At 48.8% G+C, this 11,530-nt stretch overlaps 2 protein-coding genes across 2 annotated transcripts; both read right to left on the bottom strand.

The window, feature by feature from the left end:
- Positions 1-1,897: 1,897 nt before the first annotated feature.
- LOC124675778 (late embryogenesis abundant protein 19-like) lies at positions 1,898-2,793 on the bottom strand. Its single transcript, XM_047211854.1, has 2 exons — positions 2,544-2,793; positions 1,898-2,420 (listed from the first exon to the last, which is right to left on the bottom strand). Exons 1-2 carry the CDS (start codon positions 2,700-2,702, stop codon positions 2,073-2,075), a joined length of 507 nt encoding a protein of 168 aa, XP_047067810.1. The 5' UTR covers positions 2,703-2,793; the 3' UTR covers positions 1,898-2,072.
- Positions 2,794-5,299: 2,506 nt separating this feature from the next.
- LOC124676225 lies at positions 5,300-6,035 on the bottom strand. Its single transcript, XM_047212298.1, has 2 exons — positions 5,797-6,035; positions 5,300-5,673 (listed from the first exon to the last, which is right to left on the bottom strand). The coding sequence occupies exons 1-2, from the start codon at positions 5,953-5,955 to the stop codon at positions 5,386-5,388; spliced, it is 447 nt and encodes a 148-aa protein (XP_047068254.1). The 5' UTR covers positions 5,956-6,035; the 3' UTR covers positions 5,300-5,385.
- Between the last annotated feature and the right edge of the window lie 5,495 nt (positions 6,036-11,530).

Below are 11,530 nucleotides of genomic sequence, written 5' to 3'. Positions count from 1 at the left end.
AGGCTTTGGCCAAGTTTTTGCTCTTAACTCCAAGAGGGAGTATTTATGCTCGATAGTGGGTTCATGCCCGCATTGACACTCGGGACAGTGACGAAAGTTCTAAGGTTGTGTCTGTGCTGTTGCCACTAGGGATAAAACATTGGCGCTATGTCCGAGGATGTAGTTGTTGATTACATTACGCACCATACTTAATGCAATTGTCCGTTGTTAGCAACTTAATACTGGAAGGGGTTCGGACGATAACCTCGAAGGTGGACTTTTTAGGCATAGATGCGGTTGGATGGCGGTCTATGTACTTTGTCGTAATGCCCAATTAAATCTCACTCGTACTTATCATGACATGTATGTGCATTGTTATGCCCTCTCTATTTGTCAATTGCCCGACTGTAATTTGTTCACCCAACATGCTTTTATCTTATGGGAGAGACACCTCTAGTGAACTGTGGACCCCGGTCCATTCTTTAATACCGAAATACAAATCTGCTGCAATAATTGTTTTTACTCGTTTTCTCTGCAAACAATCATCTTCCACACAATACGGTTAATCCTTTGTTATAGCAAGCCGGTGAGATTGACAACCTCACTCGTTTCGTTGGGGCAAAGTACTTTGGTTGTGTTGTGCAGGTTCCACGTTGGCGCCGGAATCTTCGGTGTTGCGCCGCACTACATCCCGCCGCCATCAACCTTCAACGTGCTTCTTGGCTCCTCCTGGTTCGATAAACCTTGGTTTCTTTTTGAGGGAAAACTTGCTGCTGTGCGCATCATACCTTCCTCTTGGGGTTCCCAACGAACGTGTGAAATACACGCCATCAGAAGGTTTTGAAGAAGTCTGCCCTTGCGCGCGGGGCGGCGGCGACGAAGGCGGCCGAAGCTAAGAAAGCCGCTGAGGCGGCCGGGGCGAGGAGGGTCGTCGAGGCGATGAATACGCCGAGCGAGCTTGTTGATGCGACCGTGTCGCAGGCGGATGTTGCGGCCGCGACGAGGACCATCGGTGCCGAAACTGCCGAGTGGGCTGCAGGTGCCGACGCAACGACAAAAGCGCCTGAGGTCGAAGCAGCGGCTAATACGGCTGAGGATGCGGCTGCGAAAGCGGTCGTTGAGCCTGAAGCGGGGAAGGGCCTGGGGGGCGAGTCCCCAGTCGCTCCCCCTTCGGTGCCCAAGGAGCGAGTCGTCTCCAAGGAGGGCGGAGCGTCAGCGGCGTCGTCGACATCGCCGAACCACATCCAAATATAGTGATACAACACTTTCGTGGCACGGCCCACCGTATGAACCACATCCACGACAGTCGCCTCCAAGATGAAATTTGTTTCAAGGTGGAGTTTGTTATATTGTGATCCTAATTCATATACTAAAGGGAGGCTAACTTTTAACCAGCGGAGCGAGACCCGTCGCTGGAGGCTTGGGCTGAAGCGTATATAAGATAACCACCGGCATTTGTAAACACTCCCCAATATAGCGAAATATTTGCTGGCTGGCGCTCGTGGTTTTTCCCCTTGTCTGTGTTGGAAGGGGGTTTTCACGTTAAATCTTGTGTCTCCGCTGCGTTTTCCTTTATCATTATTAATTATTTTCTTGTCGCGTTTATAATAAGATACAACAACAATCTCTTTATTTATTTAATATATTGCATATAAGAAAAAATACCTAGAATACCGTTCTAAGTAACACCCGTTGTGAAAAGCCTAAGGCTAGTCATAGTTGGGATTAACTTAGACTAGTAATATTAGTCTAAGCTATTACCTAGTAACTTATATGTAGTTTTATACATTATGTCATTTATTGCATTGTTGATTCATCTTTTCTTAAGGTGTGTAAGTAACATAACTAGTTAGCACCCCAGTTTTTTTTTCATCTTTTATCCATTTGGCATCATGGTAGGAGTATGTCAAAACCTCTATACAATGAAAATCTATTGTTTCCATTTTTGACACAGTTGACATTAAGACGGATCAGACGAGCGCGCAGTTCAGAAGGTGCTCTCACATTAGAAAGCATACTAAATTACAGAGCTCCAATGGTCAGACACCGAAACATGATCAGAGTGATATGCAAGTGCAAAAAGGAGCAAATGTTCAGCTCAAATCCTTGGCCGCGGCGGCGACCTTGTCAGCGACGCCCTGCGCGGCGTCCTTGGTGGCGTCCCACGCGCCCTCCGCCGCGTCCTTTGCCTGCCCGCCGAGGTCCTGCGCCGTCTCGGACACCTTGCTGGCGCCGTCCTTGACCGCGTCCACCAAGCTCTCGCCGCCGGTCTTGGCGCCCTCCACGGCGCCCTCCGCCGCCTCCTGTGCCTTGCCCGCGGCGTCCCCCGCCGCATCCACCACGCTGTCCTTGGCGTCCGAGGCCTTTCCCGCGGCCTCCCCGGCCACGCCCTTCACGCTCTCGACGGCTTCGCCGGCGACGTCCGAGGCGCTGCTATACACCTGTCGCACGAGTCAAAGGCATGTCAGCATCTCTCAGGAACAAACACGTGCCAGTGCACACATAATGGACTTGAGCATGCATGTGAAACAGGTCCTCGATATATCGGAAACATGCATGCGTACCGGAGACGATCTGGGAGCGGTTTGCAGGCAGAGGCGGCCCCCGCTGACGGTGCGAGGCCGAGCGGCGAGGAAGCACGGCCCGGGAAGAGCCTTGCCGGCAGCGGTGAGCGCGGCGGCGCCCGCGCCTCCTCCGAGAAGCATGGAAGATGAAGAAGCCATTACTGTTCTGTTTCTGAGCGCCGGCGAAGGAAACTTGGTCAGTTTGGCGCTGATGGATGGGATGGATTGTGTGTGAGCTTATTTGATCCATGGTGCGGTGCCGTTTTTATAGGCAGGGCGTGTGCATGCACATGGACGGGGCGAAGCCGCGAAGGGGAGGAGGGAGGTGACACGTCGAGACGCGATCGCTGCCCGTCGATGCACGACGACGCGGCGGGGGTGGTCGGCAAGGTTGTGTGGTGCAGCGACTGTCGACAAGGTTCTGCGGTGCCGCAGACATACTCGTGACCCGGGAGAGTTTTGCCTGGAATAGAAAGAAGAAAAAAGAATCTTTGGCGCGCCCACCTCTCGTGCAAGCCCTATGTACGTACGTACGTGACCTGTTTGGAACGGATGAAAACCCCAAATCCTCGCGTCTACGTTTGATGTTGAGGATTACGTCCGAGCTCAAGATATTTGCCAGACGTCATCACTGATCTCTCCGTGTGCTGAACTCGCACCTTTGAATTTGAAAGCCTATAACTGCAAATAGCAAACCGTTAATTATTCATGAGAAATAACAAGTGGGCTAATAGGCGCATGGTCACTGATTGAAAGTAGGGTGTGTCTATGTCTCAGCAATTTTTTGTAAGTGACTTAGACTTAAGAAATTCTCAGTTAACCGAGACATAGCAAAACCGTTGAAAGTAACAACTAACAAATACGCTAATTCCTGTGTGTTCACTACTATAAGACTTTTTTTGCAAGCTAAATTAGCTTGCCAAGACGTCGTACTATACTAGTGAACGAAAGTAGTACAATTTAGGGAATTTTAACACATATCGGACTCTCGAGGTCATTAATGTCTAAGAAAAAAGATCCATAAAACACGATGATTATTTGGTTGACTCAGAATCTAACTCTTGGCGTGTACATGGAAGAGTCTGTGGACAACGACCCGGTTTAGCTTGGTTTGAGTCGGCTCATTCACTAGGGTTCTTAGAATTTTCGACAAACTCGAAAACAGATTTCGAAGTTTCAGAAAAATAAAAGTTATAGTAAAATATTTTATGTTCTCACGGCATTCAAGGAAATTTCGAGCTAAAAATGTTGAGACCCAACCATTGTGTAGTCTTTGTTTTTAACTTTAACAATTTTATAGTATGGGTTACTGTTTTTCAGAATGTTGCCCAGTTTGAAGTTTACAATAAATCAGTACTACATTTGTTCCATAACAGAATATTTTGGAAAACTAACTTAGTTTGGCAAAACATCTTACGTTAAGAAACAAAGGTAATATATGGTTTCCTCATATGCTAGAAAAAGTTGATCTCGCTTTCGCAACCATTTAAGAGTTTGGAATGTTTTTCCGAAGTTCATTAGCTTGACTGCACTATATGCTTGCAAGTGGCCTCCGAGAATAAGATACTCGCACAGTTGGCAACAAACTATATATCGCCTCACCATCAGGATGTTGGACACAATTTACAAGTGAGTAGGGCGATTGAAACATGTATCTACTGTGTGCAACTGAACTGCTTGATGTAATGTAAATGAAGTCATGGGGGTGCCCTCCAATATTTTGATTCACATGGTGATTGACAGAGTGCCCTCCAATATATAGAAAGTCTTTCTCGAATTTTACTATCTGGCATAAAATTGAAACCCTATGGCCTTAAGTGGGTTACATTTGTGTATTGTTGTATTAAGTCGCACTAGGTCTACTTCATTGTAGCTTATTCCCTTTTTTTTTTGCGGGGAGCTTATTTAGTCCTTGCTATAACGCAACCAATCCCAGAGCCAACTTGAACTTCCGATCAGTTGAGCACATGGCTTTACTTCCTTTGTAGTTCAAACGAGAACAAACTATGCACATTTCTTTTATTTTATCTTCACATTTCTTCATTTTGGGTTAATGCATATCCGGCATCGGGGTATAATCTAGTTCTGGTTAAATGGAACGGGAAACAAATGAATTATTGTTTTAATGAGAAAGGGACTATTCAATGCTTGTATATTGATTGCTCCTTCGGTAATACTCCACGAAGATCATAAGTTTTTTGATTAATTTTTTGGGTCGCATGATAAACATTTAAGACATGATTTTTTTTGTAAAATAAAACTAGCAACAACATGAATATACCACGTGATAAAAGAATCTTAGATACAAATTCGAGGCACGCCTCAAGAAAAAGAAGACAAATCCGTAAAAACGAATAATGCCACCAACAATGCAGCTACTGAAGAAATGGTACGGAATCCACTTACAGAATGACGTGGATCAAATTATTAGGAATTTTTTTGCGGGGAAAAATCATAAGGATTACATAAACCTTGAATCGTGTGAGAATAGTATATGTGTATTGTATGTGTGCTTTGAATTATTTCAGCTCTTTTTTCATAACTTTTTAAAAACGCCTCGTGTGTGTGCCTACGTCTTCCAGAAGAATATCTAACTTTGGTGGAAATTGTTTAAAAAAGGTTTGAGTGAGGTTATATATATATCCCAAAAGCTAGACCTAATTCGATTTACCAGGAGCATGCAAGTGCTGGTCGATATAAATTTATCAATATAAAGAAATTGACATCATGTAACGAGAGAGTGATAATCCTGTACGAGAGAGAATGAATACAACTATCTTATGTCTAGTATCAAAGTGTATGCATACAGGTCGTCGGACTGATTAATCGTATAATAGTAGAGCTACTCTTTGGCCGCGGCTTTGGCCTCGGCGGCGACCTTGTCGGTGACACCCTTGGCGGCGTCCTTGGCACCGTCCCATGCCTCCTCAGCCGCCCCCTTTGCCTGCTCGCCGAGGTCCTTGGCCGTAGCCGCCACCTCGCTGGTGCCCTCCTCGGTCGCCTCCACAGCCTTGTCCGTGTCACCCGAGACAGCCGCCGCCATCTCTGCCACGCCCTTCTTCAGCTCCGCGGCCACCCCCTTCGCGCCCTCGATGGCGTCCTCAGTGGCATCCGCAGCCTTGTTGTACTCCTGCGGCATACATATGCGTGTATGTTAGAATATGATCTAAGAGATCAATTAAGTATCGGCGTACGCAAATGTAATCCACATGAAGACACGATCCAGTCATGAACGAACACTTGCTACACATACCGGAGACGCTCTGGGTGGGGTCTGCAGGCAGAGGCGGCCACCGGTCACGGTGCGGGGACGAGCAGCCAGGAAGGACGGCCGTGGAACGGCCTTGCCGGCGGAAGTGCCGGTGAGCACGGCGGCACCTGCGGCTCCGAGCAGCACGGAAGAAGAAGCCATTTCGATATGAAAAATAGGATGAGGTTGTAGTCGCTGATGGGCTGTGTGAGGTTTTGTACTTGCAGTAGGATGGGAGAGGACGAGAGGAGCAGTGCTGATTTTATAGGCCGGACGCGGAGGGGTTGCCGCGGAGGTGGCAGGTGACACGTCAAGACGTGATCGCTTGGGCCTTGGGTGCATGAAGACAATCGATGGTCGACAAGGTTCTGTGGTCCGGCCGTGCGTGGAGAATCGTCGACAAGGGTTTTGTGGCGCAGCGGCCACGATCGAAAAGTTTCCAATAAAAGCAAAAAAAAAAAAAAAACGTTGACGGGGATTTGCTGCACCCATGCTAGCTAATAGCTTGCCCACCTTTCCTACGAACGCACATACTTCGGAGCGGATCGAAGAACCAAATCCTGATGTCCACTTTTTTTCTTACCAAATTCCACTGATCTATTAAAAATCATCAACAGTAGTACAAAGAGATCTAAAAGTAATAAAAATTATAAATATGTCTGATCTAGCGACGACTACAAACACTAGCGCGAGCCGAAGGCGTGCCGCCGTCATCGCCCCTCCATCACAGAGCCGGACAAAGCTTGTTGTAGTAGAGCTTGTTGTAATAGACAGACGAGAAGTCGTCGAGCTAAGGCCACGAAGAACCAGCACACGAGAGCAGCAACCATCGCCATTCATGACAACCGTAGATCGAAAGAGACTAACCTGAAAACACACCAAACACGAAAACTTACCAGATCCCATGAGATCCGCCGGACACATGACTCCACGCGCCCTCTGGCGACGCTACATGCACCACCAGCGGGACCTTATTTTGACTTTAGGACGTAGCCGTCGCCTCAACATCCCGAAGAAGACACTGAACATAGGCTAAACAAAGAGTGGAAAACCTCCCGCCGGCGAGAGGCCGTGGTCCGCCACACCTTCAAGGCCCAAGGCCACCGGAGGCGGAGCGGACCGCCGGCATCGCTGACGAGAGGGACGGAACCCTAAATGGGTTTTGGTCGTCGCCTGCCGGTCGCCTCTCCTTAGCTTTCGTACGTACCAGTTTGGTTCTCCCTGATGTCCATGTTTGAAGGTTACATACATCACCTCACCAGGGAACATGCCCAATACCGAGGGCCCTGAACCATCGACATAGGCCAAGGGATCTTGGCATAAACGATGGCATCCCTCAGCATATAGCGCCCTTAGTAATGACCTAGTCGCCAGCCAGCCGCAAAGCCGTCAACATACAAAAACTGTCAGTATATATACTTCTCCAAGCGTTTCTATATGGTCTTCGGAAAAAATAACAATATTGTCCAGTTGACAGCGGAGGCGTGTATGCCGGATTACATGGACACGTGGCACAGTCTAGATGGCTCCCACGCACGGTCATATGCCGAGGGCCCGGACCGTCGGGCATACCTAGGGAGATACGCCAGAGGGCCAAGGCCAACTTGTGGTGGCTTCCTGGCCATAAGCCGACGGCCAGCGTGTGTATTCCTTGCAATTTAGCACGGTTTTTATGCAAGATGTCATCCTAGCTTCTGTGAAAGTAATGTGTGTATTCCTTGCAATTTAGCCTGGTTAGAGAGCTCCGTTTTAAGGTGTCAAATCTGGCACCGCCAAGCTACCACCACTTGCAACATATTTTTGTTCTTGTGAAACATTATTTTCACCTCCACGTAAAAATCACTCAAAGATGTTGCAAGGATTCGACCACTTTACCACAACAAGAAAATCAGGATAGACATAACAGATCCCAGCTAGTTACAACAAATACATGAAAAACCATGCAAAGCAAACATACGGGAATGACATAGACAACGACGGTGAAACATGTTTGCAGCATAAAGTCAACCCCTCACAACATGATCTCCAGAATCACTGAAACAAGATGTCATACGCAACAATACACGCAACATCAAAAAATCCTCCATTTCATTGAACTCTCAACGCCAACATTTAATGCACTATGCTTGGCCAGTCCAGGCTTGCTGGCAATAGTCCCAGCTTTCCTGTATCTAATTCACTAAGCATGTACCAATAATTCCCACACGCACGCCATCTTCCTTAAGCTCGGTGTGGTGGAGAACCACTTCTTTGAGCTCTGATTCACGGTCCATCTTGAGTTAGTGGTGGAGAAATATCGTAATTTCATTTTATCTACAACCGATGAGGAGGATCTCAATGTGAACGGAAAAGAAGAATATTTTTTAAGTTTTACCAAAATATGAATAGCATTTACTTCAATGTGCAATATCTAAATCTAAAATATGTTATAAAATGGGCTACACACAAAAAAAACTGACAATATTTGAAGGCGCAGTGTTCACACTCTCATCATATCTATGAGTTAGTCTTTTTTTTGTAGCGTAGAATATAACATGTTTTAGATTGAGACTTTCCAAACTTGAAGTATGCACCATTCTCTATATGTACTTGTCTTATATTTCAAAAAAAAATCAAGTGTTGAAAATAAAGAGCTCCAATGAGCCCGAGAGTCAAATTGACACACTCGTGGATGTCTCCCTTCCTATGATGCCTCTTCTATGTCCTCTCTGCCAAGAGATTTGTCACGCCCCGAGATCGGGCCTAGACGAGACAGCCGCCGCGCGCCTATAAACCGAGAGGCTTATACTCGCGCAAGGCTAAAAATGCAGGCTTAAACCAGCACAGTGGATCTCGAGAAACTCAACTACAACATTTTTACAACTTTATTCTCAATTATACAAGAATTACAACTAGGTTCTCTAATGCGCTTCCCACCCGCTGGTTCCACCTAAATCTCCGATGACGGCATCTTCCGCTAACGATGTCTGCGTCTAAAAAAAACATAGGGGAGCTGATGAGTACGACAAGTCATACTCAGCAAACCGATTATACACAAACATATAAGATGTAAAATAGAAATGCTTTTGTAAAAACAAAAGGTGGTTAAAGTATTAAGCATATTAAAAAGCATGGTGCCACACATGAAAGTAAGTTTCCCAACCCGGGAATCACAGGGGTGAAATTCACACTTTTACACTCTGCAGAGGGGTACTCCGATATCGACAGCCTCAACTAGCACCACACAGGCGCTAGAGGAGCAAAGCCTACTGATGTCGATCGCTCCTACGGATCCATCATCGACACGTTCCACAATAGGGCCGTCCCCAGAGGAGAACTCAGTCAGTCCCATACCTGAACTGTGACCGGTACAATATGTTTACCTTCGTAACACCAAGTTTTATCTTCTAAAAACATGTATTTCTCGTGATGTTCACTTTCCAATCTATACTCGTGCTAAATATCCAGCTCGTATTGGTGGCTCCAGCGGATCCATCACCGCATACCGAAACCGGCGCATTAGTCACAAATATTTCAACGGAATGCTCACTTATCTCTACCAAATAATCTAACATGATTTATAGTAGCAAAACATATTCTACAAAATAGATGAGAGAGTATAAAACAGCTTGCCTGAATATTTCAGATGGCATATACATCTATATGCACCAGCAGAGATTACCCGATGAATATATTTGGCACGGAATGCTTTGTTATACTGTATATACGTAGCATTGTATATGTCTTGTATTGTACCTCTTTGGTACCCATATATATATGAGATAACCACACCCATATTGGGTGTCGAGCAGTTCCCAAAACCCTTTGTTTTACATGGTATGGCTTCCGCTGCCCCCGCCGCCACCGTGCCGATCGCATCGGCTCCCGCTGCCGCCGCCGTCGCACCGGCTCCTGCCGTTGCCGCGGCTGCTCCGGCTGCTCCTGCCTCGCCCTTCCTCGCCTCCCGGCCACTCGCTATGTGGTGGCCAGCCCCCGGCGTCGCACCTCCGGGTGCCCTAGCCGGGTCGACCTCTTCATCCGCCGCCGCCGACCCTGGTGCTGAGGGTGATCCGTCGCCGCCGATCGCCCACGGTGGGTTGACTTCCTCGACCAACGCGCCTTTGCCGTCGTATGGTGGCTCTCTGCCGCCGCCGGCCTACGGCGCTCAGTATGCGCCGATCTACGGCGCCGCCGCTCCGTCGCACTACGGTGCCCATGGTGCGCTGCCCTCGCAGCAATATGCCGCGCCGCCCCCGCAGAACTACGCGGTGCATCAGCAACCGCCCTATGGGGCCGCCTCTACAACGCCCTACGGGGCCCCGGCTGCCCCGATCGCCCCCTATGGCGCCTATCCTGGGGCGACGTATGATGGAGCCGCACTGCCCTATGGAGCTTCCTCGGCAATCACTGCCCCTGTGTCATCCATGGAGGTGGCCCCGCCGGTGAATTTCTACGCGCCGCCATCGCCAGTCCATACTGACCCGACGGCACCGTCGCCCTTCTACTTCTCGCACCTCCTCCCGCTGAAGCTCACGCCGGACAACTATTTGTCGTGGCGCGCGCAGGTGCTCCCGCTTCTTCGGAGTCGTTACTTGGAGGGGTATGTCGATGGCTCGCTCCCATGCCCGCCACAGTATCACCCGGCGCATCACACATGGGTGGCCCAAGATCAGGCCATCCTTTCTGCTATCCAGTCGTCGCTCACGCCGAGCGTCTCGTCGCTGGTTCTCTTCGCCTCTACGTCGCGGGATGCGTGGACGGCACTTCACAGCAGCTTCGCCTCACAATCTCAGGCGCGTGCTCATGCTATTCGCACCGAACTGGGTGAGACCAAGCTCCATGACAGCAGCATCACGGACTACTTCAACAAGATGGCCGGCCTCGCCGACACACTCGCCTCCATTGGACAGCCGCTTCGCTCTGAGGACTTCACCACCTATGTTCTCAATGGACTTGATGATGATTATGACAATCTCATTGAGAACATCAGTGGCCGCGATGACCCATTGCCGCGCCGCGAGCTTTACTCGCGCCTCCTCGGTCGTGAACAGCGCGTCAAGGTGAAACATGCCTCTCCGAGCTTCTCCGCCGCCAACGCCGCTGCTCGCGGCAAGCCACAGAAGCCGGCTGGTGGCAAGCCGGCGCCCGGGCCTCAGCAGCCTCAGCGGTCCGCCACACCGCCTGTCACGGGCGGGAATCGCCCCCCTGCCTGCTGCCCTTCATGCGGCGCCCAACAAGCGTGTCAGCTGTGCGGTCTTGACAACCACATCGCCTCTCGCTGTCACCGGCGCTTCAAGCAAGACTTCCTCGGCATCGACAACAATTGCAAGGGCAACGACAAGCAGGCTGCTGCTGCTGTGACGGGTCAGGAGCACGGATATACTCCGTCCTATCCCATTGACTCGTCATGTGATGTCTACGGGAGCTTCTATTCTTGTAGACAGTGTTGGGCCTCCAAGAGCAGAGGTTTGTAGAACAGCAGCAAGTTTCCCTTAAGTGGATCACCCAAGGTTTATCGATCTCAGGAGGAAGAGGTCAAAGATATCCCTCTCAAGCAACCCTCGCAACCACAAAGCAAGAAGTCTCTTGTGTCCCCAACACACCTAATACACTTGTCGATGTAAAGGTGCACTAGTTCGGCGAAGAGATAGTGAGATGCAAGTAATATGGATGAGTATGAGTGGTAATAGCAATCTGAATAAAATATGGCAGCGAGTAAACATGCAACAAAAACAAGAAACAAACGGAGATTCGATGC

The sequence above is a fragment of the Lolium rigidum genome, chromosome 7 (genome assembly GCF_022539505.1).
Source record: "Lolium rigidum isolate FL_2022 chromosome 7, APGP_CSIRO_Lrig_0.1, whole genome shotgun sequence".
Lineage (NCBI taxonomy): Eukaryota > Viridiplantae > Streptophyta > Magnoliopsida > Poales > Poaceae > Lolium > Lolium rigidum.
The sequence above is the reverse complement of the archived record's forward strand: the minus strand, read 5'-3'. Positions and strand labels throughout refer to the sequence as shown.